This window comes from Heloderma suspectum, chromosome 3 (genome assembly GCF_057233095.1).
Source record: "Heloderma suspectum isolate Gila_16-S chromosome 3, 16-S_ref, whole genome shotgun sequence".
In the NCBI taxonomy this organism is placed as follows: domain Eukaryota; kingdom Metazoa; phylum Chordata; class Lepidosauria; order Squamata; family Helodermatidae; genus Heloderma; species Heloderma suspectum.
This window is the reverse complement of record NC_139460.1, coordinates 208374558-208401757: the sequence shown is the minus strand read 5'-3', so window position 1 is coordinate 208401757 and position 27200 is coordinate 208374558. Positions and strand designations below refer to the sequence as shown.

Here is a 27200-nt window from a genome sequence, read left to right as displayed (position 1 = left end):
TAAAATGGAATAACATTCATTTTTTGACTTTGAGCTGCTTGGAGGAATGGTGGGATATTAATGTGAGAACACAATATATCCTTGCAAGGAAGTTGTTGGACAAAATTGGTTTGTGGAAACCACACAGCAATAAAGACCCATCCACTGGGGGGGGGGGCACACATGGTTTATAAAACATGTGTGGGGAGGGGGGCATTAAGTACAATGCCAAAGTAATAACGTAAGTGGACAAAGTATCATTGACTGCAGTATGGCAAATATACAGGCCAATACTGGCAATACATTTTGAAGGCAACAAGGATTTTTGTGGCACTACAAAAATCCGTTAAAAGACTAATGGATTAGAGCCACAAAAGCTTATAGCACAATTCCAGCACAATCCTACACGTTTACTCAGAAATGTGTATAGGATTGCAGCCTCAGTCTTCCAAGGTGCCACAAGACTTTTTCTTTTTGCTACTACAGATTAAAGAGCTTTCTTTCCAGAAGTTGTTACATTTTGAAGAGTAGACACTGCAAACCAATTTAGCTGATCTATAACTTCTTTATTTTACATGAAAATACTTTGTCCAATCACTTTATTGCTTGGCAGTGAACTTAATGCCCCCCTCCCCACACATGTTTTATAAACAATGTGTGCCCCACCCCACCCCATGGTGGATGGGTCCTTAGTGCTGTGTGGTTTTCACAAACCAATTTTGTCCAATAACTTTCTTGCAAGGATATATTGTGTTCTCACATTAGTATCCCACTATTCCTCCAAGCAGCTCAAAGTCAAAAAATAATTATTCCATTTTATCTGCACAGCAACTCTGTGACGTAGGTAAGGCTGAGAGAAACTGGCCTAAGTTTACACAGTGAACTTCATGGCTGAACAGGGATTTGCATAACTGCTTTAGGAGGGGGAGGGAAGGGGAAGCCTGCACCCTGGTGTACTCTTTTTAAAAGGAGGGGAGGGAATGCTACTCACTTCATATAATTTGCTGAAATAACTAAAGTTGGTCATTTTTCCTTTCAGTTTTGCTCTTTGCTTGTAACACTTAGTTCTTCTATAAGTAAAGCAAAGAGAAGCAGAACATTTTAAGACAGTCCACGTAGTCTGACATCTAATAGTCTCAAAATCCGGGATGGGGAACCTCTTTCAGCCCGAGGGTCAAATCCAATTTTGGAGCTCTTGGGAGCAGCATTCCAGTGGTGGGCAGGACCAAAGGCAAAAGGGGTGGGGGCAAAAGACTCCTATATTTTAGATCAAAACAGATCTTTGCATACCATCAATTTTTTCCCCCAAGGAGAACCTGCATCATTTACAAATCCATCCTATACATGAACAGAAAAGATTGAATATTCTCAGAACGTTTTTGCGAGCAGTTTCCCTAGTCCCATACAAAATCAAACGAAATGCAGTTGGTACAATTCATCTGATTTAGACTAGAGGTAGCTCTATCCATTTTGCTTCCTGCAATGTTTTCTTTTATCATGCATATATTAATCTGTACTGCATTTGAATGAGACAAGATAAAAATATTGAGAGCATTCATTTTATTAAGTATTGCTTTTTAAAAATAAATAAAGCAATTGCATCTTCAAAAATAGCACTTACAAAGGTAAAGAAATGTCAGTACAAAATGCTAAAAAGATTCCTCTCAGTACTACAAATATGTAAACAAGTCGACAGTTAATTATTACAGATAGGTAAGTTAAAGCTTATTGTCTTTAAAGCTACCATGAGTCCAAACGTTGAAATTGCATTGAAAGAACTGGTAAGTAGAAGCAGTCCTTGAAAATAGTTTACAAATGATCCCTTTGTATATGCTTCTTTTACATAATAAATACTTCATAGAATATTAACCTAGTGGAAGCCCTATATTTTTCAAAATATCTTATTTTTGACATGGTATAACCATTACATTTAATTTTCTAGCTTTTACTTTGCCACTATTTGAATCCAAGAAGCTAAATAATGGGCTGGGAGAGAGACTACCATTCATTCAGTTGTAGCTTCTCACATGAAGCAGCCTTGAGTCTTTTGATACAAGTACCTGCTTTGGGAAGGTTTGGCCAATCAAGAGCGCCCTTTGAAGTACATCCATATCAGACATGTGTTTAAGCACTACACATTACTTTCTAGTGTGTGTGATAGAAGTATATGCTAGTAACATAATGTGTGAAGCAGACTTTAAGCCCCAGGACAAGTCTGTTTGCCAAAGGGCTTAAATAAATTAAAAAATGATCTGAAATGTAATAAAGAATGTGTCACCCCACAATTGCTTCTTATACAATTCCTTTGAAGTTATCTAGTTTGAACAATTGTGGGAAGCAAGATGCAATCTGGGAGGATTGTTTGCCTGACCTAGTTAAATGAGGGTCTCTGTGGGAAAAGCAACAAATTATCTTAAACCAAAATGTGGTACTAAGATGCAGATTGAAAACAAGGCTGGGTTCTTTTAAAACTACATTCTGCCGATACGCCAAAGAACTAGACTTTTTAAAAGGAATTTAGATTTTGTTAACCAAGGATCTACAGAACAGGAAGACTTGTGGAGGGTAATGCTAAGACCATATGTCTTGATTACAGTCCTCTGATCCATGTATCAGACGCCATTCTCCCTAAACTTAGTGTAAGCACAATAGCTATAATGAGATGTAAAGGCAGGCACTCTTCCTATGATGTTACAACTTGTTTCTGAAGTCTGGAGCAGTAGAGAAAACTCATTTAGTTCCTCCTGTTGGGAAAGCTGCCAGTATTAAGCGTAAGTGCTTAATTTTTCTCGAGACACTCTCCTACATGGCATGAAATTAAAAAGGCTGTTCAACTTCTATACATTTCCTTCAAACTTTCTGAAAGTTTCTATGCAGCAAGAAAGTTAGCTTCCTTTGGAATCCTTGGGTTAAAGCCTAGTACCAACTGATACAACAGCAGCAGTTTTTTCAAGCGTTCCATTAAGTTTCCAGCACTCAGCCTCATCAGCCTTAAAAATGTAAAACTATCATTTCATGATTTCTAAAACACCATTTAATGACCAAGGGAAGTCACCCTTCAGGAATCTAGCAAAAGTAGCAGTGTTTTGTGAGCCAGCATTTAAGTAGCAAACACTTAAATATCCATCAGGATTTAAAAGCATTCTAAGTACTGCTCTGAAACACCACAAAGGACATCACAGAAATGTGTCAAGTTAATGCAAGCTCTATAGATTATGCAGGTTTTACATAAATAAGATTCGTACATTAGTCCAACTATCCAGTTACTCTGTACTCCTAATATGGCTTTCAGTTCTGAGCACTGCCCCAACGTAAAGCCTTCAGCAATGTTTTTCAGCAGAAAAATGGCCACATGCAGAAATGGGGGGAAAACATTTGCAAGATGATTTTAAAAAGACATTAGAAAGACATCAAGCCACAAGAGAAAGAACTGTAGGATGTGCAAGTTTTCATATTTCTGAAGTTTGAAGTGTCTAGTACATGGTACAATATCTGACTGCCAGTACCTGATAGAAAGGTTTTAAATGTTTTGGTCTTCAACTTGTATTCAAATTCTTTATGCATACTAGACAGAAACTGAATTCTAACCCAAAGGAAAGGCACCTGGCCCAACTTCCTTAGCTGCATCAGTATATCCACACTGATACAAAGATAGTATTAAGTGGAGGTGCACATGCTTTGCATGCAGAAGGTCCCAAGTTCAATCCCTGGCATATCCAGGTTGGGCTGGTAAATATTCTTGTCTGAAACCCTGGAGAGCTCTCGCCAACCAGTGTAGGTAATACTAGATGGACCAATGGTCTGACATGGTATTAAAGCAGCTTCCTATGTTTCTTGGTGAATATTGCACTGAAAAACCCACTAGAACTAACATAGTACTACCACAGATCAATATATGAGTGTGCAGAAACAGACAGTAATGTAATGAGTGAATAGCTCGGCTGTATGCACATGCTACAGTCAAATCATTACAGTACAGCAATACAAAGCTCTCCAAAGAGCCATGAAACAAATTCTGTGAGCCTCCCATGTCACTTGGCAATGACAGGAGTTTCAAAAGCAGTCTGTCATATGGTATGGGGACCAGCTGTTTGTTTTAAAGAGAGTCAGTTCCACTGGGTAGCAGAAACTTTTCATGAACCCAAGTAGTTCTTTGGATCCAAGCTATTAAGTGGATTAGTTGTAAATTACTCCTATTTTGCTGACACTCATTTCTCTTATACTAGACTAAGAACTCTTTAGGAATCTAAAATTGCAGTGCATTCAAGTATTAAGCTTTCCATATATAGGTGTGCGATTTTCATTAAGTGCAGAGAGCAACCAACCACTTGAAATGCTCATCCACAAGAGCTACATTTAAGAACTTCTATCAGTCCGTCATTAAATTATTTCATTTTTGAAGCGCAGAAACCTAAAGTGGACCTACCCATATTGGCAACTAGTGATTTAAAAATTGGGATTAAACATATATGCCACACTTTAAAGCAATAAACGTTTACCACCATGATTGAATTTTTGGTATGTATAAATCCTAAACACAGTGGCCAGTAACTCAAATATGCATGCAGAGCACTGTGCATGCAGAGACTTTCCCTTTCTCTTTGGTGACCAGGGAAAAAGCCCTACACTGACAATGGGAATCCACATGCACATCAAGTGTTTCCCTTCAGAGAATGGGAAAGCCCTGCACACAGGACCAGGACCATTGTGGGCCTACAAGAAGCAACTAATACAGCAGTTTGATTTAAGATGAATTGTGAAGATCACTTAGAAGTACACTTGTGGTCTTCTCTTCATCTTGTATTTTAATGAGCCATACCGCATCTGAAACAAAAACAAAAAAGCTGTGAAAGATTTCAGTGTATCCATAAGAAAAATTCTCTGCAGAAGTCCTGAAATTGGTTATTTCATGTCAAGGTAGGTCATGCATAGGAATGGTATCCAGTGCAGGGATAGGAATGAAAGAGTAAATCCAAACGTAATGCAATAAAAACAGCTTGAGACAATTAGTCTTTAAAAATAGTTACTCTGTGGAATTCACATATTTTGCCCCCATATGATATTACAATATACACAAACACCTTCAAGGTGGATGATGATAAAATAACAACAGGCAAGAGAAACTTAATAGAGGCCCCATGTTTTGTTCCTTTACTACTCATATTAACTCATACAAGCAACTCTATGATTTAACGTAATAATGAACTCCACACACAAATCTGGCACAGCAAGAAATAAAGGAACAGATACAGGCACGTAAATTTGAAGGCTGAAGTTGAATGCTGTCTGACTTGCACTTAATTGTGGTTAAGTGACCCGAAGTTAATAGCTGTCCTCCCCTCTTAGGAACACCTCGCCCCCGCCCCGATGTACAATTCAGAGAAATATCAGCAGCAGCCCTTTTAACAAGAGTCTGAACCCAACTGGTTCAGTCAGTGCCAACTTTCTCTGAACCATGGTTAAGGTGGTGGTGGGTGGGGAAATGATGCACTCCTGAGAGAGAAGAGGGTAGGAGAGAGTACACAGCTGGCTCCTGTTTGCTGGCTCCTGCACAGCTGACTCCTGCCAATATACTAGCTTGGAAAAAAAAACATTGACGGGCAAAGCAGACAGAGACAGATGAAAAGGAGAGAGAAAGCTGGGCATCATCAGCATGTTGATGACTGCTCACTCCAGACCCTCGGATGACCTTGCTCAGTGGCGTCACATGGATGCAAGACAAGACAGAACCCTCCAGGACTCCATAGTATAAATGCCAGAGAGCCAAATAGTAGCCTCCCAGCACCACCTTCTGGAAGCAGCTATCCAGTTTGGAGCCATACTTCTCCTCCAAAGTGGTCCTGACAGAATGTCCAACTTGTGGTGTTTTTTTTTAAACTCTTAATAGAGAAAGTTGTTTTGGAGATTTGACATAAAAGGTTTTCAAAATTAATGCAGGCGTGGCATTACCTTCCCCCAGCCTCCACTCCAATATTCTCTTTCCAACAGCTTGTGTGTCAACTTTTTGAACTGGTTTTGAATACTGGGCTAGGTGGGGAGGCAGGGAATAACCCAAGATACAGGAACATGGAGAGGGCCCACATACTATACAGTATTAGCACTATAAAGTAAATGACATAATTTAAGATGCTACCTCCACCACCTTAATTTATTAGTAGTAACTGAAATCTTCACACTAAACACACTTCAGTTTTTCAAACAGATCTAAAAAGTCAAAGGCTACATTCAAACTTAACAAAGCATGATTTGGTATTACATGAACAAGTGCTGAGGAGCCTTGGGCTTACATATTTCCTCCTCCTCACTGCATACTGAGCTTCCTTCTGATCCTTGTTTACAGTGAACTACATTCTCATTAGCCGAAGCTCTCTGGGTGGTTTACAAGACAAAACTTAAAACCATAAAATACAGTAACATAGTAAAACACAATATAAAACCCTAAGTTTTAAAAAAGAATAAAACCATAGTAACCAAGTTATCTAAAAATGCACTAATGCCATTTTTAAAACTGAAGGTCTAAAAATTATGGGAAAATAAAAAGGTTTTCACCTGGGGCCAAAAAGACCACAATGTAGGTGCCAGGTGAGCTGGTCTGAGGAAGATCCACGACCAGGGTGCCACCACTGAAAAGGCCCTTTCTTTAGAAGCCACCCACCCTCACCTCATTCAGCGAGGGCACTCAAAAAAGGGCCTCTGAGGATGATCTTAGGGTCTGGGCAGGTATATATTTGGAAGATTATGACCCTTGAGGTTACCACAGCACGGATAACTGTAGGCTCTCTGTCCAAATAGGACCATATTTGATATATCTGCCTAAGCTGATAAAAAGTGCTCTATCCCACTGAGACCACCTGTGTCTCCAATGATAGTGCTGGTTCTAAGAGCACACCCCTACACACACACACACACACACACAATGAACCTGATCCTTTGGGGGAGTGCAACTGCCTCCAGAACAGGTTGAGTATCACTCATCCAGACAGAAGAGCCACCTACTAGTGGTATCTGTCTTATCTGGATTGACTCTCAGTTTATTGGTCCTCAGATGGTCAATTACTGCACCCAAGTGCTGATTCAGAATACCCACTGCCTCACCTGGATTTGATGAAAAGGGTAGAGCTGAGTGTTATCCACATATTGCTGACACTTCAGTCCATATCTCCAGATAACCTCTCCCAACTGTTTCATGTAGATGTTGAATAGAATGGGTGATAAAATAGAGCTCTTTGGCACCCCATGTTATAACTGCCAAGAGACAGAGCAATAATTCCCCAGCAACACCTTTAGAATCAGCCATCCAAGCAGGAGCAGAATTACTGCAGCACGATAGCTCCAACTCCCAGCCCAGATAGCCTATCCATGGTGAATGGTATCAAAAGCCACTGAAAGGTCTAAGAGAATCAACAGGGTCGCACTCCCCCTATCCCTCATCCCACCTATATCCTTCATGCCCAATTGAAATGGATCTAGATAATCAATTTCATTCAAGAGTGCCTAGAGTTGGCTGGCAATGACCCACTCAAGCACCTTGCCCTGGAAGGGAATGTTAGCAACCAGTGCTATCATCATCCATGTCAGGCTTTTTCAGGAGTGACTTAATAATTACCTCCTTTAAAGCAGCCGGCACACTCCTTCTCTTAAGAAGGAATTGACAATCTCCTGGATTCATCCCCTCCCTATTAGATGTAATGAATCATGAAGGGGAAAGGAAAAGCACACAGGTATCGGCCGGACTTAGCGAAGCACCTTGTCCTCTTCCTCAGGCCTCAACAACTGAAATTCATCCAATAAAACAAGACCAGACAGTGCTCTGGACACCTCTACAGATGGAACTGCATTAACTGTGGTGTCCAAGTCATGACGAATGTGAACAATTTTATCTGCCAAGTGTCGTACAAACTCGTTGCAGCATGCTGCCAATGGTTCCACCATCTCTCTCCCTGGCCCAGATTGCAGAAGGCCATGAACCACTTGGGAAAGCTTGGCTGGATGACACTCAGAAGATGCAATGCTGGTGGAAAAGAACTCCCTCTTTGCCACCATCACTGCCACAGGCTCCATGATGGGCTCTAACCTGTGTTCTGTCGGACTTGGCACGAGTCTTCCTCCACCTACGTTCTAGACGTCTTCCCTCTTGCTTCACTGCCCTCAGCTCAGGTGTATACCAGAGAGCTACTTGGGCTCTGCTCAGAGAAAGAGGGCACTTGGGTGTAATCATGTCAACTACTCTAGTCATCTCTGCATTCCACAGAGTAACTAGGGCATCCAGAGGCACCAGCCATACCAGCAGGAAAATCCCAGAGCCCTCTGGAATCCATTAGCCTCTGGGGGAGGACCATTTTAATAGGTCCCCCACGCTTGGAGAGGGTGCAAGGTCTAAACCTCAATAGAAAGTGATCCGAACATGATAAGGGAACAGATGTTAATCCCCCCACTTTCAGATCACCAGCCTCCTGCCCAGTTAGGGAAACCAGATCAAGTGTGTGTCCTCCGACATGAGTTGGGCCAACAACATATTGGGACAGCCTCATGGTTGTTATGGCAGCCATGAAGTCCTGAGCTGCCACAGATCTGATGGCCTCAGTATGGAAGTTGAGATCCCCAGAACCATCATCCTAGGAGTCCTCAATACCAAGTCTGAGACCACCTCCCTCAGCTCAGGCAGGGAGACTGATGGACAATGCGGTTGGTGCTGCACAGAATTCCCCAGAGGGCACAGCTGGGGGAGACTAACCCCGCCCAGTTTCCCCATCCAGGTATAAGTAATGCGCAACAGGCCAGCCCTCTCATCCACAATTAAATTAAATTGTGGATAAGGGAGATTTTGGTTTGGACTGACCTGGCATTCGGCAACACCACCACCAGACCCGAGGGCAAACTGGTAAGACAACTAGGAACCATCTGGTTGGGGAAAGAATCAGAAGAGGGGATAGGCGTAAGGTATCTAGCCCTCCTTCCCCTTAGCTGGCTTGTTAATCCCCCCACACCATACCTCCCCCTACCTGTAACCACACTTATGGGGGCACCCCCATCCCTCCCCAGGTTATCTAATGAATTTCCCATGCACATGTTAAAATTTCAGCATATAATAGAGATCTCGTAGCCTTGCCAACAGCCACCCACCCCAAACAGCCAGATATTAATTGGCAATGTGGGAGCAGTGAGCTTTCTATTGGCTGTGGTCCTCTCTCAGTGCAGCAGCTACCAAGGAGCAGGCACTAAACCACTAGATGGTTTTGAATATCCCCACCTGCTCCTCTGCTGTCCTTTTCTTCTGCTGGTTGCTGGGGTGCACTGGGCTGGAGAGATACAATGTTTCTGGAGCCGTCCCCACTGATGCCACAGAGTAAAAGCCACAGGCTAAGGGCCAAAGACCAAGAACAAGGATCTGAAGGAAAGAATCTCGGTACATGAGGGGTGGAGGGAACAAATGAGCTTAAGGCTCCACAGTGTTCACTCACATCAGGGGTAGGGAACGTCTTTCAGCCTGAGAGCTGAATTCATTGGGGGGGGGGGGCATTCCAGTGGTGAGTGGGGCTGAAGGGGTGGAGCCAACAATGCCAGCATATTGTAGCTTAAAGCTCTTACTGCCAGCAAATAACCACTAGGAAAGGCACAAAAACTGGGAAACTGCCAAACAATTGGTGGTTGGGGGAAAGGGGGAGTGGCCATCTGGAGAACTCTGGAGCGCTGGATTGGGACCCCAGGAGGGCTGATTTGATCCCTCACCCAATTCACAAACTCCAAACCACGGCTTGGTGTTATGCCTGAACATAGCCTAAACATTCTGAGTTATCCATTCCTTATCTAATTATGAATTTATACAAGCAGCTCCTGAACATAGAACTACACCAAACTTTGATAAAGCGGACAATTTATCCATGTGTCTTAAAGGCTGGTTTGCACATAACGATAGACCATGAATTCTCGCTTAAACCACAGTGTGAATGAACAATGTGCTTGTGCACACAACCTGTTTGTTTCTGCTTCGCACCTACTTTTATATGAGTGGGTAAACGGACCAGGCAGGGACAGCTTAGTGTGATGTCCAAACCTGGAATAATGCTTTCTGATACCCAAACAAGCCAGGATTGTAAGCTAGCTTTAAATGCTTTGACTTGGATTCCTGCAGTGAACAGGGGGCTGGACTCGATGGTCTTGTAGGCCCCTTCCAACCCTACTGTTCTATGATTCTATGAAATGAGTATTTATTGTTGGTTTATGTATCCTGGTTTGTTCAGGTGTAATAAACCTTAATCTTGGGTTTGGACATCATGCTAAGCTAACCCTGCCTGGTTTATCTACCCACTCAGCAAAGGAAGGAGTAAAGCAGAAGCAAACAAGCTGCATGGACCAGCATAATCCTTGTTCACATTGTGGTTTAATAAGCCAGAATTTTTGGTTTATTACATGACTCTGGCTGCACGTAACAAGTTACTGAAGCTCAGAATTATTCCAAAGAAGATTAATATTTTAGTTCCATGTTTCTCCCCTGCTAGGAGCTTTAGCAAAACTATCTGTCTTATGGTTTACTGTCTTAGAGACAGCCATTTCAGAAAAAATCTACCTGCATTTTAGGATGCTCTCAGTGAAAACGTAGTCAATGAAAATAAACACAGTCATAGCATTTTTAGTATTCTGGGGCTTTACGCTAAGAGATATGGAAGTTAGTTTCCTAAAGAACTGTATATTGTCATGAAGAGATTTACTTGCCTCTTTGCGGCCTTTGTTGGTTTTTACAGATTTCATACTTTGTGTTCGCCAGAGACCTCTCTGAGTAAACATCTCATCATCTGAATAAGTCCCTTCCCTCTCCTCATCCGTTTTATCATCTTCAGAATCTTTTTTTCCTGGAATACCATAACCTGAAATTACAAGGTAAAATATCCAAAGTGTTGTAATTTATACAAACAAATTGTCATTATCTTTTTAAAAGGAAGAAAATTCAAGTTGTTAAGCATGTGGTTTTTCAAAATGCTGGAGTACAAAGAACTGTGGAAGGATCCATGTACCCAAAGCAGTTTTGGGATTGCATTTGTTGAGAGCAGCTTTTCCATGTATCCAAGGGGACTTTCCAGAGCAGTTTCTGATATGACAACAAGGCGATCTTGCTGCTCAAAAGGAGAAAAAATATCTAACATTTTACTAGGCATCTAAGCCTTTGCATGTACCTAAACCCTTGGACTAAAGTGGTACTCTGGATCCCAGTAATAGTATAGAAGAGCATTTAAGCACTTTCTAATTTTTACCTCTGCTTATCTAAAAGAAAACTGGTATTTCAGTGAAAACATAAATAGTTCAGTCATGTGTTTCAAAATGGAAGGCAACTTACTCCAAACAGTGGCATTCTGTTTAGAGCAACTTACATTATTTTATAAATGTCATCCCCCCTGGAAGACTGTACCATCCCACCTACAAGCAATCCTGATTGAATCATGTGTACCCCAAATTGTGAAACTCAAGCATACATAAGGGTGGTGGTAGGGCACTATTTTGAGAGTAACTTAAACTCTACAGTTCATCACATGAAAGGTACCTCTAGTTAAGATGCATCTTACTCATGCTTAATTGTGTCATAGCAGGACTGAACATAATCAGCTCCATAAGGAAAGCAGAAGATGTATGAATCTGCGTAGAATTATACTAAACGGCCTTATACCAGCCATGCTGTAGGCTACATGGTCTAAGAAAATGGAGCTATATCCAATACACTACAATGTAAGCAACAACAAGAATCAGTTGAACTAGCATGGAAGGGAAGGAGAGATCAGCCCTTTATCCAGAATACATTAGTATAGTTGAGAGATAGAGAGAGAAAGAGAGAGACTGCTATCTTTTTGTAAAACAATGTGGCAGGGCAGATAAAGCAAAGCATTCAGCAGGTAACATGAAACTGGGAATCCTGATCTAATCTGCAGGAAGAATGTTTCCTTAATATCTACAAATAAGGTGTTTCTCTTTATGCCACTGCTGGCTTATACAAAACGTGATGTAGGAAAAATAGAAGTAGCCAGTTTTTAGTAATATACAAACCTAAAGATTCATTGGTGGTGGAGCTTTTGCTTCTCTTTTTGGTATCAGGCAAAGTTTGGAAGTGCCTTTGTCCCACTGGTTCATCACCTTGTATAGCTGTTAGGTCATGCATACTGAAACTCCTCAACTTTTCAGTTATTGCCCCTTGACCCTGCAAATTTAAGGGGAAAGGAGAGAAGTCTTTCAACAGGTGGCAGGAATTTAGATCTTTTTTCTTCAAAGTTGATCTGTAATGGTTAAATACATGGTTGTACTATTACGAGACATTGCATGCAGTGTTTACATTTGCTTCTAAAATATAAAGTATTTGTGTTCTTCTGAGTAGCATTTCGCTAAGCCATAAACTTTAAATTTGTATGTGTTATTTACGTTAGTCAACCAATTTATAAAGCCACTCATTCTCACTTTAAAAACGATGTTAGACTTCAGCTAGGTTTAAGAGTTCAGCTCAGCACAAGCTACACTGCTTAACAAAAACTTCCTAGTTTTGTATTGTGTTTGCTCAATTACACATAGTGGATTTTAATATAATAAATGCAAGAAAACCAGCAGTTAAAAGATATGAATGCAGAAAACTAGCAGTGGGTGATACACTGTTTTGTACCAAGTGCCACAAGTACAATTGCCTACTGAGCAGTAGTTGTGGCTGTGAGTTTGGCCCAAAGGACTCCTTCTCAGGGATCAAGTTTGTAGGTTCAGAACTTAACACTACACACGATTTATGGAAATATTGCCACAAGATGCAATTGCATAGGACGTTTAACTTAACCGAACTGTGCCTCACATACCAATTCCATCCGGTACCATCTGGCCCTTGGCCAAAAAGTTCCCAATGTTATTAAAATTGAACTAATGAACTCACAATGAAACATTCAATAGTTAATCAAGTTACATTTGCCTAGCTTATTTTGAGCATGTAAATTTAGATGCCTTTGCTATAAAAAAAATAAAGATATTAAAACCCCTGCCATCATTAATTCGTTAGCTAACGCTAGGTAGTATCCAATGTTGGTGCTACATAGAGTAGACCCACTGAAATGAATGAGACTTGAGTTAGTCCCATTCATTTCAATGCATCTACTCTACGTAGGACTAACACTGGATACTACCCACTACTAGCTATCCTCTCAATCACATTTGTGGAGACATTTGATTTAAAAAGGGCTGAACAGGTAGCCTTGGACTTTTCAGGATCTAGTGTTACAGCTGTCAACATAATAGTACCAACATTCTCAAAAGTATACAGTGTATAATACCCTATCCAAACTTAGAACAGAAACATGGTATAAAAGTTTTGAATCAATCACACAAACCTTCATCCTACATGTTAGCATTAGCCAAAAGCCATTATGAGCCTTTGTAGATAAAATAGCACAGAAAATATCTCAAACAATACATTATGTATTTGGAAATACAATGGCTTTTGCTAACAGCTAGCTGTAAGGATCAGAATATGGTAAATAGATAAAGCATGGGCAAATTAAAATAAGTAAGGAAGCGAAATGAGAAGCTGTTTTGGCTGCATGCCATTTGAACTTTGCACTGTTTGAAGTAGATGAAATGAAATGGTTGGACACAGCAGGCACAGCATTAATGGTAGCCATAAACAAGCTCCACAGTGTGGAAGTTGAGCATCTTGTGGTCTTGTGTTCTTTTAATTTTAATAAATCAAGCTGCAAGACACACAGGGAAGGTCTTGAGAGTGACCCAAAAGAGCAAGGTTAAGACCCTTGACTGATCCTTAGGAAACCCTGGATGTGGTGGCTTGTCTACATTTGTAGAGTGGTCACATCACCTTATCAGCTCTGTCTGTAAGCAATGGGCTGGTTTGAGCATTAATGCTAAACTTTTGCATTGCAAGAATGAGCTGAAGTGAACCCCATGCTCAAGTGTTCCCCACTCATTTGGTCCAGCCATGAGGAGTTTGGAAGTTTTTATTTCCATTTTAGATTAAATGCAACTTGCAGTGTCATCCAAAACCAGACACATTGTGGTTAATCTTAACTATGGTAAGTTGAAACAGGCCAACTCAAACCATATTTTATGAAATTAGCTTGTTTCAACTAACCATATTTGAGATTCGCTGCAGTTAAGCATGCCATCAGTACCCTAAACTGTAATTTAAAGGGAAGCAAAAGCTTCCAATCTCCTCAAGGCAACACTAAAGGAGGAGAGGGGAGTGGGAGCATGTACTCTCATAACACGAAGCCATGGTTTGGTGCTGAACCGGAGTGCAGCCTATATATCACCATCTTCCTTAAAACGGGACTATAAGAGTAGCACAGCATAAAAGGTTTGAGACACAAATGAATTTAACAGGATATCATCAAGGCTACCATTTGCTCCTTGTAAACATTTCAAAAATGTTAAAGTTATTATATGCTCCAGAGACTGATTTGTTTTGGCAATAGTCTTTCAAGAAAAATCAACATAGTACACATTTAAATGAGCAGCTTGCAGGTGTCATGCCAGTCATAGGGACTCTCAAATAAGTCAGTATCAGAGCTATAACACAACCTGTCAATGAACATAGGCCGACGGCAGGGATGTCTATAGCTACACAAGCATGCCTTGATCAATTGCAGTAACTAAGAATCAAAGCAATTTTCCCAAGAACTGCAGAGTTGTCTCCATATTCCTAATGAGGAATTATTCCTCCTCTTGCTACCTCCTGCAGTTTCAATTAAAATAATGGCAGTTTCCTGAATAAAATTGGTATGTGCAATTTGAGTAGTTATTATGTTTACCAAGAACACCCCCCACCCCTGTTCAAATGTTAACACCCCTCACCCCAAACATACCCATGTTTGCTGTTGAAAAGTTTTTCCCTTGGCAGCAATCCATGAGAAGCTGAAACATCTAAATTATTCTTGCCATATGCAACAGCATAAAAACATGCAATCCTAGAGGCCACTGAAGTGCTGTACAGAAAATGCATATTATGTGCTAAGGTTTTAGACCTTACTGCTTCCATAAGGACTGCAACTACATGAAAGAATTTTCTGGCATTGCTGGCACCCTTCTTGTGTCCTCCATTCAACATCCAAGGCCTTGCTCCATGTGTCACTGATGACTGAAGTTCACCAGGTATCCACTAGGAGGAAGGATTTTGTGGTTATGGTGCCAATCTTATGGGCCACCCTCCTAGGGAAGCCTGTCAAGCCTCAACACTCTGGTGCTTCAGGCACCAGGTTAACCCGACCCTTGATGAAGGCCTCTGGGCCTTACTTATCTGATACTTGGGTGGGCTTTTCTTGCTCTGTTTTGTTTTAGTTGTCGCTTTCCCAATGCGTAATTTGGATTTGAGTATAATTGTTTGCATTTTTACTGCTTGATGTTTCCTACTGTAATCTGCTTCCACTTTAGGAAAAGCAGAATAGAACTTTCTAAAATAAAATAAAAATAAACAAACATGGGGGTAATATTGTCTCAGCTAGTTCTCAGTGTGCAAGCCAACTATCCTATGCGTGCATAAAGTCTAAGTTCATATAATCAAAGAAATATATCTGACCCCATCTGAGCCCTCACATCCCATAAGGGGAGAGAGGATTGCTCCAAGGTATCAGATCAGCAAACAGAGTCTACACAGTAATGGACCCTACCCTCCCGAATATGCTGCCTTCAGGTATATATGCTTTAGTGTGACAGCTTCCTTAACTTCAAAAGACAAGATAAATTTTATTTAGGAAGGCTTCTGAAAGAGTATTTCATCTCAGACATTATAGTACATGCAGGGTTTTAGTGTACCTAGCATATTCATCAACTTTTTGATGAATAGGTTTTAATTGGTATTGTAATATTATGCTTTAAAGTGCTGGCAAAGTTGTAAACTGCCCAGAAAAAGTTAATTTGGTTAGACAGGGAGTAGGATGAATGAAATACTAAGGCTACAAACTATCAATAGTAGATCAACTAACTAGAGGTTTGACTTATCCCTTTGTACCAATTTTAATCAATTAGGCCAAGTGTTAACTCACATGGGCTGAGAATCAGAGGTACATTTTCTCTGAGACTATTTTGGCACAGGTGTGCTGCTGTGATAGGGAAAAATTTAGGAATGAAATCCGAGAAAAAAAATAGAGAAAGCCTCTTTTTCTAGCAGTAGTAGCTTCCATTAATAAAAAGTCTTAATGCCTCAAATATATATATATATATTTAGTGTTTCAGTAATATGCACATTGAGCCTTTGGTACTCAAGTTATTATTGAGAAATGTACAGCCCATAACTTCTCATTGATCTGATATTTACATTGTTATTTAGAGAACAATACTATGGTCCCTGGGAGAGCATGGGATTGTTTGAAGTCCCCCTCATGAGGCTGTAGACACTGCTACGAGTTCTGATCCCTCCGCCCCCTCACAGCTGCCACAAAAAGAATTGCGCCGGCTCTTTCCCGAGGTAACAAAAGTGGCCTCGGAGGGAAGGCATAGGGGTTTTCCAGTAAGCGGGGAGAGGAGAGGCCAGGACATGAAGCCTCCTTAGCCCAGCCCCAGCCCCCTCCAGTGCACCCTCTCCAGATGGGCCCAAAGGCCTGTCTAGAGGAAAAACATTTAAAAGAACGACAGAGATGAAAATCACCTCCATCGCTCCTCCTGTGCTGCCAAAAGCAGCCCTGCAGGTCACTGGATACACAGAAGCCTCTGAGATCAGTCTTCCTTCTAAGGGGAGCTATGGATTGTGCTCTTAGTGATATTTAATTTCAAGGAAAGTGGACATTTAAATTGCTACCTCAGAAAGCCTGAAAGTTTAATTGCACAATTTGCGAGTTTCTAGCCATAGAAGAATTCAAAGAAAGCCCTTTTCCCCAACATTTAAAGACTTCAAAAGACTGAATTAGAAATTTAACAGCTGCATTTCATAAGCACACATGCTGCTATATTAACAGAGAAAAGGAAATTCCTTATTTTTGGTATAAGTACCGACTGCCCTGTGATCAAACTATGTCTAGAATTAATCTCCAACCCTTCCCCCTTGTGATCCACAGACCACATCTCTCACTTATGATCTCACCTGGAAACCATAAGGAAAACCCTGTTCTTCCCAACTCTAAATGTTCTGCAGTATGGGCTGGGTTTTTTGAAGTTCTCTCCTGCTCTCACCATTTCAACTTAGTATGAAAAAATATTAACTTCAAGCATGTTTTGTTAAACATTTCCACTAACTTCTTGATTCAAAAGGACCTAATCCACTGACTGGCAGTGAAAAGGAAGGGAGAATCAATTAACAGGACATTGAAAAAACATCTCAGCAGTTATACTTCCAACTTGTTGATCCAATGATCAACAAGAGAAGTTCCCTATGAGGCTACATTTCGAGAATGGTGGTCGAAAGAGGACTAACGGAATAGGCGGAAACCTGCTAGGGACATGTGCACTGGGATGGTGGGGAGAGTTCCTGCCAAAGATTCCTCAGCTATAGCAGTTTCCCAAACGGGGCTCCGTGCAGGTGAGAGCCCATGTGTGTGATGCACAGAGACCATGAAGAAGAACACTGCTGTATTAGGAAAAGACTCACATCTACTGTTACAATTATACTTTCCTAGAAATATCTTAAGACAGGGAGAAGAGATGAAGATTGACCCCCCCTCCAACACACACACACGCACACACCTATTAAATCCATATCCTCAGCTCATCTCCTGGATGCTAAGGAAAGTCTGCTTTCCGTTCAAAATCACCCTTCACTTGTGCACAGAAATGTACTGCAGCTTAATATTAAGAGTTGTTCAGCTTATCTTTCCCCAACTATTCTAAGCAAAGATTTGCTCAGAAGCACACAAATTCACTTTGTAGATTGCTATCATTACAAGTAACTTCATTAGTGCCCATTAGCTAGATGTCTGAATTACAGCTAGGGTGGAGCCACTTATTACTTACAGACAGGTTACAGAAAGTCAGGAGTACCTTTGAGTTCAAATGAAACAGCCCAAATTAATGTTTTCTAATACTATATAGCTTTAAGCAAGAACAGTTACATTTCATGTTTATGTAGTGAATTAATATTTTATTCCAAAAAGTAAAGTGAATTCAGTAGGGATTTATATTAATTCCCACTCATACAGTCAGGGCCAGAAATATCGGAACAAGGATACCTGTTTTGGCAGTTGGCCTCTGTACACCACCACACTGAAGTTGAAAGGAAGCACACCCAGATGGGAGCGAAGTCAGGACTTTCAGCTGTAATTCAAGGGGTTTGACAAAAGTGGGGCACTAACTATTCAGGAAGTACAGCCAGTGGCATACACACACACACATCGTTGGTGGCTCATAAGTGATGGAACAAACCAACATCATTTCAAACTTAAGGGTCGCCTTTAATACCTGGATGAAAATCTTTTGCAGTCAATGACTGCCTGAAGTCTGGAACCCACGGACATGACCAAATGCTGAGTTTCCTCCCTCGAGATGCTTTGCCAGGCCTTTACTGCAGCTGCCTTCAGCTGCTGCTTGTTTGTGGGTCTTTCTGCCTTCAGTCTTGTCTTCAGTAAGTGAGAAGCATGCTCTATTGGGTTGAGATCAGGTGACTGACTTGGCCATTGAAGAACATCCCACTTCTCTGCCTGCAGAAACTCTTGGGTAGCTTTTGCTGTATGTTTTGGGTCATTATCCATCTGCAATATGAAGCTGCGTCCTGTCAGTTTGGCAGCATTCAGCTGAATCTGAGCAGAAATTATAGCCCTATATACTTCAGAATTCATCCTGCTGCTTTGATCAGCAGTCAGGTCATCAGTAAACACCAGTGACCCGGTTCCATTGGCAGCCGTACATGCCCATGCCATAACACTGCCTCCACCATGTTTGACAGATGATGTGGTATGCTTTGGATCATGAGCTGTTCCTTTCCTTCTCCAGACTTTTCTCTTCCCATCACTATGGTACAAGTTAATCTTGGCTTCATCAGTCCAAAGAATCTTATTCCAGAATTGGGCAGGCTTTTTTAGGTGTTTGCTGGCAAAGGCTAATCTGGCCTGTCTGTTCTTGAGCGTTACCAGTGGTTTGCACCTTGTTGTGAAGCCTCTGTATTTGCATTCATAAAGCTGTCCCTTGACTGTAGATGTTGACAATGGCATGCCTGCCTCCGCAAGAGTGTTCTTGACCTGGCTAGATGGTGTGAAAGGGTTCCTCTTCACCATGAGCACAATTCTGCGGTCATCCGCTTTAGTTGTCTTCCATGGTCTGCCAGGCCTTTTGCTGTTGCTGAGCTTGCCAGTTAATTCCTTCTTTTTCAGGATGTTCCAAACTGTTGTTTTGGCCACTCCCAATGTTTTTGCTATCTCTCTGATGGGTTTATTTTGTTTCCTCGGCCTAATTATGGCCTCCTTCACTTGCATGGACACCTCTTTGGACCTCATGTTGGGAGTTCCAGTGAACAGCTACCAAATGCAAATGTAGCACTGAGAACCACCTCCAGGCCTTTTCTCTGCTTGATTGGTCACGGGGTACCCAGGAAACAGGCCACACCTGGCCATGCAGCTGCTTGTCAGCCATTCGTTCCATTACTTATGAGCCACCAACAATGGGGGCATGTGTATGCCACTGGCTGTACCTCCTGAATGGTTAGTGCCCCACTTTTGTCAAGCCCCTTGAATTACAGCTGAAAGTCCTGACTTCGCTCCCATCTGGGTGTGTTTCCTTTCAACTTCAGTGTGGTGGTGTACAGGGGCCAACTGCCAAAACAGTTATCCTTGTTCCAATATTTCTGGCCCTGACTATATTTAGTATAGCATTATTTCATGCTTTAATTTTCCATGAGCAATTACCTCAACTTGATTGAAGGAAAACAGCAGAAAGAAGCCAGAAATCCTATGGAGTGTGTTTACCAGCAAGAAAAGGCAACAAGAAAGAAAGAAAGAAAGAAAGAAAGAAAGAAAGAAAGAAAGAAAGAAAGAAAGAGTCATCTTCACTATTAAAAAAAATATAATATAGCCAGTGTTTGAGAGAACATACTTTTAGAATGTGCTGTTAGAAAAAAGTTAACTAGCTTGTCTTTGTATATTTAAACACACTGTATTTTTATACTAAACAGTTAAATAAGCAATATTTATTACCTTTACAGCTGCAGTCACTGCAGCAGTAGCAGCTAGATTTAAGCCTTGTTTACCAAAGTTAACCATTGTTTCATAACCACGTTCTTTGGCTTGCACAATATATTCATCGATCTCCTAAGGGGGAAAAACACACACCATAGTACAGACATTAGTCTAATCTGACACCTGCAATACATAACATTCTCATGTGTCAAGTACAAGGTTCTAATGCAAGTCTCTTCCCCACCCCAGCACACATCAACTGCATTTAAACTGTTTATGTACTGGAATAAATGGCTTTACAAGCACAACTAGGGTAAGAAATCTCACCCTTTCTTTTGAAGTAAGAAGAGGATGAAGAAACTTCCTATATATTAAACTTGCTCCTCTAGTATATGGAGAGAGCAACCAGATAACAAAAGCAATCTTCAACTCGTAGTACAGTGGAAACCTGCAAAACATAAATTAGAATCCAAAATTGGGTTATATGATTTTCAGAAATAGGTACATTCCTTCTAATTCAATTAGCTTTGGATGATGTTACCCAATATCATATTTTTAGCAAAATGTTGGTGCTGAACTTTTCATACAGGATCTTGTTTTATAGATGTTACATTTATATACAATAGTGCTGTTTTATAATTTCACCTTCCATGGAACTAATACGCAATAAATTAAGGGGCTTTTGACACTCTTTCAACTGCCTACAGTGTATACTGCAATACATCAAAACCCAACTGTAGTGTTATGCTTTGCAACCATATGGACCTTACCAAGAGATCATGAGGTCCATTATTGATTCAGTAACAGTATAAAGAGCGAACACAATCCAGTACATCATCCACCGCACCTAAGAATGAAAGATGTGAATGTTAAGACAGCAATTTTAGTTCCAAATGTGGACAAGAAAATACTTAATTGGTTATACATATCAAACCATGCAGAATTGCTGTTTCCATTTATATACTTTACATCTGTGGGAACCATAAAATCAGGTAACAGCAGAAAGAGTTAGAACCTTTCTAATATATAGCCTTTTTGTTCTAGCCTACATCAAAGTAGTTCTGTCAGACCAACTTCTGCTGGAAAGGGAACAAACTGCATATCTGGATACGTGGCTATTGTTACATTACTATCAGTTAAACCATGCATTCAATAAGCAGGAAACCCCATCACTTTCCTTAAAACTAACACTATTTGTAAAACAATCCTCCCCAATTCTTCAAACCAGACAATCCACCAGCCTTTAAAGCTGGAAAGTAGTAATAATGAGATCTGCTTTCTTCTAAACATAATCCTCAGCAGTGAAGTGAGCCCCCAAAAGTGACATTCCCAAATACTAGTTTTGGCAGCAATAGTACATGGTACAGACATTGCTATATCCACCAAAAACATCTCATATACACCAGTTAAACTGGTATCCTTGGAACGCTGAGTGAGTGTGCTGAGAATTCACTGTTAAAGAACCCTGGTGCCTGCCCCTCACAGATCTACAATCCCCTCCCCAGGCAGTCCCATGGGGAGAGGGAATGACTATTGAACAATTTAAAACTAAAGTTCAAAAACCCATCTAGGCTTTAAGAGTGGAATGTATCTCCCACCCGGCCCCCACCCTCACCCAATATAAAACTATTCCTGTATATAGAAGGCTAGCGGGGAAATGGCTATGTCAAAATTTTATTCCTCCCATCCTAGCTTTCTATGTACAGAGGCTTTTTATGTGGAAGAGCATTCATCCTCCACCAGCAATTAGAAGTTGCAGGCCAAGATAGATTCCATATGCTATTCCTGCATGGACTAACTTAGACATGGAATGAATAGCAACATTAGAGATCATAACCTCAGTACAGCCATTATTACAATCCCACTGAAATATAAAACTGTTGCTATCCTGTAAGAAAACACACTGTACTATCAACTTGTACGTTCCAAACTAGGGGTGGGCAACATACAGCTTGCATACACCCCTGGTCTTTTCTGTGGCCTCTGCTGCCAAATTTGGGGCCACGCTGATTTTTCTTTAAAACAAGGCACTGTATGCCCCAGTACATTCATGGGAAAACCAGGATTCTCCAAAGCCCAAGCTTACCATGGCACGCAAACACTGCCAATGTGTAGGGCAGCAGTGTGTTAACTGGTCCATTTCAAAAATGCTCCTTTTATAGCAGGGGTGCAGAACTTGCCATATGATGTCACATAGGTGTGGCCATGCCCATCTGCCATCATTTGCTCCCTGGCCCAAGCGCTGGGTTGATCTTCCACCCAGCACTTGGCCCAGGGACTGGGCTTCACTGCGCGCCGTCTTTCCCAATTAGGAAAGACCCATGTGCAGTGAAACCAAGCCAGCCCAGTCTGAGGGAGGAGTGAAGGGGACTAGGATGGCTCTGCCCCATCCTCACCTGCCCCACCTCCTTCCCATAATGCAGGGAAGGAAACAGGGTAGGCGAAGAAGAAGAAGGGGATGCACCCACGTGCAGAAAGAGTGGCTGCTCTTTCCAGCACAGGTGAGTCCTAATGCCCAGGCCCCACTGCTAGAGATCAGACTGCCCCGCAAATGAGACTGGAGATAACAGTGAGGGTTCTGCTGTTGGGAATGCCCTCCTAGGGGATTCATCCAGAGGGTGGGGCATGGAGTTGAAGCCCAGCACCCTGGAGGAACCCCAACAGGTTGCATGGGCCAGACTTTGATGCCCTGCAGGCTGGACTTTCTGTGCCATACTGGATGATACTGATGGTAGCATATAAAGGCTGGAAACAAGCTGACAGTCAAGGAAAGAGGCAAGTGGGAACAAAATAGCTAAGTCTATGCCTGAGCACTGAGTAGCACAGAGAAGCTGGGCAGCTTTTAAGGGTCAGGTGGTACCCTATTGGTCTTATGTCACAGGAACCTTGCTGAGCTGATAGTTACAATACTCCTGTCTGGCAACCTGCAGGGATGGTGTTGAACAGCAGCAAAGAGCAGACCAGCAGTTCCGACCTTCAGCAAGCTACCAAATCAGTACAGAGATTAAGGTGGCTGGGCTCCACTTCCAGGTTTCAGTTTGAGTCCGCCAGCACCCTACACAGAGGCTAAGTAGAACTGCCCTCACTCCAGTGGGTAAGCCAGTCATGGGCAAACATCTATTTCTGCTGGCAAGCTCCACTCACTCCAAGTGATACAGTGGTCTGTTTTGACAATGTCTTGACTTAATAAGCCAAGATACAATCAAGGATTTTGCCCATGCAGCCCCTTCATTCCTGCACAATCTGCAAGTACGACAAGACACCTCCAATTAACCATTGTTTCCTATTTCATTAAAAACGGGAAACTACAATTACCAGTTTCAGAACAAGCCAGGAACTTAACCCATCTTCAAACTGTGGTTTAAGATCCCAGCTAGCCCTGAAGCTGGTAACCACAATTTCCCAGTCTGAATAAAATGGGTTGGTTACAGACTTGTTGGTTTAATTGTGGCTTGAGCAAAGGGAGGAGTGGAGAGACCGCATATGCAAGCAAAAGGCTCAATTATATATTGGCTTAATAAGCTGAGATATGATACTCCAAACAGAGCCAGTGAGAGCACCAGGCACAGAATATACAGGAACATGGATTGGATAAAGTGCCATGGTGAGCCCCCTTCAATGTACTTTTAAAGACAGCACAGATTCTCATAGCATATGTCTTGTGGGCAATCACAGCATCTCCAGTTTGTAATCACTATTTCAGTAATTGTCTATTATAAATGCAAATTGCATTTGCTACTTGAGAAATGAGTAGTATTAAGTTCAAGGATTTGCTCCAATAAGGTATTTTGATCCATCTATTCTACATTTTCTACACACATTGATGTCACATGTAAGACTTTAGAGCAATGGTCTATTGCTATGCATACTATACAGACCAGCACCACAAAAATAGCTAGATGCTATTTTACCTTTCCCCACTTTTTTTTTTTCAACAATAATTGAGATTTTTGTGAACCGCCCGGACAGCTTCAGCTATGGGGTGGTAGAGAAATATAATAAATGAAAAGGAAATGAAATGATTTGAGTTTATCCAGTTTCTTTTATGTAGGTTATGGGCACATTCTATGCAATTATCCTGCTTCCAAATACATAACAAAATTTTTAGAACTTCAAACAATTTCCCTGTCACTTTGTTCACCTGACACTTTTAATCCCAGTTCTCTTATTAATGAAAGGGAGCCAATATCAAAATGCCACCATACTAACAGTAAAGACAAACAATAATAAAAGTCAGATATGCAACCACTGAATTTAAAGACACTTTCCATTTCTACAGCAGAAACTTTTAAAGGTTACAAGCTATAATTTACTTAGTATATCAATCAACTAAAGCTTCAGCTGATTAATGACGAGGGCCAATTTAAATCAGTGAGGACATGCTTTATTTGATATGTAAACTTATTTAATCATTTAATTGAGCAGTTAATATGCATATGTTTAAAGGCTGCAATCCCATATACTTACCTCAGAGTAAGTCCCATTGAACGCAATGCAATTTACTTCTGAGTAGACATATACAGGATTGTACTGGAAAAATTTCAGCAGTTGACACCCTAAATTATACAAGCAATTTTAAAATTACAGGATTTTAACGTAGCTCTGCATTATGTCCTGAAATATGCCTTGCTTGCTCCCTTCTTGAAATTCCTTAGGTTTAGACAGGGTTCTTAATATTTCAGACTGAACAGAAAGCTAGTCATGTGACGATATCCTAAACTTAATTCTCAAAGGAATTAGAGGGTATTTTAAGCCTGAGTGAACAGAGTTTAAATAGTGTACATGCCAGCTAAAGTTACTACACTGATGGGCTGTCTTGTCTGAAAAACTGACCTTCATGTGAACTTTCATAGATGGAGCACAAGCCTTTAAAGCTAAGGAAATGGAAGGAAAATAGCTTAGCTTTAAAACACAACTGTAATTCAAGCTTCCGGCAAATATGCATGTTAATTGCCCTGGTGACTCCATGAAGTCATGTTTGGTTACAAATTTTAAAACCAATTTAGAAAGAAAGTATTCTTTGCAGAGGTGAAGTCACTGGGCTTTAAAATAAAGGGGCCAAAAATAATACCTTGTCATTTGGGGCAATAGAAATTAGAAGCATCCTGGGTCATTCTATTAGCTCTGCTGGAAGACCAGTTCCATTGGGTTCTTCCCTCTCCCTGAATTGTTTCCATTCAGTCATCCTAAGAACTGCTTTTTAACTTTATGAGTTACTGTTTGAGCTTGCTTGACTCCCCTCTTTACTTCTCATCCCTTTCTCCTGGGAGCCTTTAGGGCTGAAAAGCAGGGTAAAAAAATGCTTTGAAATAATTAGAAATCCTGATGTTAACTTAGTATTCCACTATATCCATTAAAGGACCATACCAACAACTTAGGATGATCCCTTAAAAATGAACCAAATTTAATGTTTTAGAAAATACTTACAGTATGAGGAATTCTAAAAGGACTTTTTATAGTAACTTTTAATGTTTAAGAACATTAGAAAAGCCATACTGGATCAGACCAAAGTCCTATCCAGCATTCTGTTCTCCCAGTGGCCAACCAGACAGATGCAGCAGCACCCTCTCATATTTCCCATTAACTGGAATGCAGAGGTATACTGCCCCTGATACTGGAAGTAATACATAACTACCATTACTAGCACCTATTTATGCCTTAGCCATTGATAGTTTGTATTCTGATGGAACGTATACTTGCTATGCGTAATGTCTGAATTTTAAAAAGTGGATGGGTTGTTTAGTTCAAGGGTACTCCTATGTTAATATGAAAGTTCATATTTAAACATACGAGTGAAATATTAGTTTCAGAGCAACTAGTGAATACAATCCGTCTGTGGAGAGTCTAACAGGATGGGGGCTTGAGATTGCACTACCCCACTCTGACCTCTGCCCATTGGACATTATTATCTAACTGTCTATCCACGCAGATCCCACCTTTGTGATATTACCTCTCAAAATTAAGGGTAACAATTGTTCAGGTCAGACTATGGCTTAGATGTGTAGGCGCTTATCTGATCATGACACCAAACATATGCCCATGAAGCAAGCCCAGAGAAAGGGCAGTCCTGATTCCCTAGATGCAGGCACGGGCTCAACAGAGTCATGTCTGCATAAGGCTAGACCATCTTTTTTTCTCCTGGAAGCTTACTGTTATAGTTCACCAATGGAAGCACAAACAGGCAGTACAAAACCCATGTATATGCAGGAAACTATGTCAAAGAAGTTGTATAGAGCACACAACTTGATATACAGAGAGAGTTGGATTTATGTTTTCATGTTTTTGGCAACTCAAATCATAGGCTAAACACAGAGATCTGTACTAACTCTACAAAATAGTTTATGTTTTGTGAGCCAAATGCAGTTTGGCTTAACTGTTACTATAGTCTCCATGGCCCTTTTCAAGGATCCGCACAGAGCTTTCCATTTATTTCTCAAATTAAGAAGAGTGTGCACTCAGGAATCACACCCATTTTATGTTACTGTTCCATTTAAAAAATGTTACTTACTATATCTAATAGAAAAAATGTGCAGAAAACTGTATTATGAAAAACTGTGTTATCAGCTGCAATTTACCAGTTTCACTCCCCCAGCCCCATAAGTGTACTTAAATGTGTGTTCTGAGAAACTGATAGAATCGACCTGCCTGATTATTTTCATCCACAGCTGTTTGAAAGGAAGCAACACAGTCACAAAGTACTCCACTTACAACAAATGACACAAGCAAAATGCTGAAGTCCAGGGACATAATCCTCACATGATACCAGACTTTTGCCATTTTAACCCAAGTCAGTAAATCAGAGTTCAGTCTTCTGCCTCTTTTTCCCAGGTCAAACTGAGAATTTAAGGAGTGAAATAAAGTATGTTAACTTATGTTAATTATGAGAGCACAATGCAAGCTTCATTTTGTCCTGCAAGACTATGTTTCTCAATTGAAGTTGTGTTTGGTTATATAACAATGAGCCTAGCCTCCCTCAAGGCTCATGCACTCCCCCCCTCTTTTGGTATGGCTGTGAGACAGGAAACTTTCGCTTCAGTTTTAGATTAACTGCAGTTTGGCATCTCACCTGAACCCTGAACTGTGGATAATCTCAACTATGGTTAGTGAAAACAAGCCTGCTTCATAAACTGTGGGTTGAAGTTAGCCCATTTGAAACTA

The 27200-nt window shown here is 41.0% G+C and overlaps 1 protein-coding gene across 2 annotated transcripts in view; it reads right to left on the bottom strand.

The window, feature by feature from the left end:
- Positions 1-1522: 1522 nt before the first annotated feature.
- REEP3 (receptor accessory protein 3) overlaps positions 1523-27200 on the bottom strand; it is a 54959-nt gene continuing 29281 nt past the window's right edge. The window contains exons 3-8 of one of the 2 annotated variants that reach the window (XM_084845379.1): positions 20813-20889; positions 20370-20490; positions 20061-20174; positions 12013-12163; positions 10693-10844; positions 1523-4803 (exon numbers count right to left, since the gene is read on the bottom strand). In XM_084845379.1, coding sequence (XP_084701505.1) covers positions 4747-4803; positions 10693-10844; positions 12013-12163; positions 20061-20174; positions 20370-20490; positions 20813-20889 — 672 coding nt within the window. In that variant the 3' untranslated portion in view covers positions 1523-4746. Of the gene's footprint in view, positions 4804-10443; positions 10845-12012; positions 12164-20060; positions 20175-20369; positions 20491-20812; positions 20890-27200 lie in introns of those variants that run through there. The other variant, XM_084845378.1, reaches the window with a different exon arrangement.